Here is a 736-nt window from a genome sequence, read left to right as displayed (position 1 = left end):
CACTTCATCACCCCATTCCCTCCCCTCCTGCCAGCCCCTCCCCCACTACACCACCTCACCGCCCTGCCAGCCTCTTCACCCCCGCCACACCCTCACCGTGACTGCTCCACATTATGGGTGCTGCGGACACTCAGCCCGGGACACGCTCGGCTCCTGCCTCTAACAGCTCCTCTGCGCGCCACAAGCAACCAACCAGTCAGCGAGCCCGACGCTCAGGGCTCGCGCAACGCTCCAGCCAATCGGCTCCCACCTTAGTGAGGGGCAGCGCAGGCGCAGTCCGCTCCTTCCGGTGGCTTCAGACCCGTCGAGCGGATGGGCAGCCGCCGCCATCTTTGCTGTTGGCACTGCCCCCTCTGGCCAGTCTGACAAGCTCCTCCCCGCGCTGTGGGCACGTGCCAGGGGGCCTAGCTGTCGTGCTGCCCTGCCATCGTTAGGCTCCGGGATTAACGGCCTGTCTAGCCCTGTCCACACACACGGGTCGGGCTCGGCGCCGGGTGCTAAACCGGGCCTGGCGCCGAGTCGCCCTGCCCACGCTGTGCCCTGCGGACTAGAGTGGAGCCCGTAGCCCTAGCCTGGCTGCTGCCCTGCAAACCTAGCGTGGGTTACCTCACCCTGCTGCCCGGGAGCCGTCACCCACCTGCTACTTCCTAGGGACTTTCCTCTGAGCACCCCCATTCCCTGGGAACCAGCACCCACCCGCTGCATCCTGGGGGCTCCCCTCTGAGCACCCCCATTC

At 67.3% G+C, this 736-nt stretch overlaps 1 protein-coding gene across 1 annotated transcript in view; it reads right to left on the bottom strand.

Annotated features, from left to right (window-relative positions):
- Nucleotides 1–181, bottom strand: part of RPA2 (replication protein A2) — a 13,879-nt gene extending 13,698 nt beyond the window's left edge. The window contains exon 1 of the mRNA XM_024201435.3: nt 97–181. Within this exon, the coding sequence (XP_024057203.1) occupies nt 97–112 (16 nt within the window). The 5' untranslated portion in view covers nt 113–181. The remainder of the gene's footprint in view (nt 1–96) is intronic.
- Nucleotides 182–736: the final 555 nt, after the last annotated feature.

Source organism: Terrapene carolina, unplaced genomic scaffold (genome assembly GCF_002925995.2).
Source record: "Terrapene carolina triunguis isolate 2854851 unplaced genomic scaffold, T_m_triunguis-2.0 Scaffold236, whole genome shotgun sequence".
NCBI lineage: Eukaryota > Metazoa > Chordata > Testudines > Emydidae > Terrapene > Terrapene triunguis.
The sequence above is the reverse complement of the archived record's forward strand: the minus strand, read 5'-3'. Positions and strand labels throughout refer to the sequence as shown.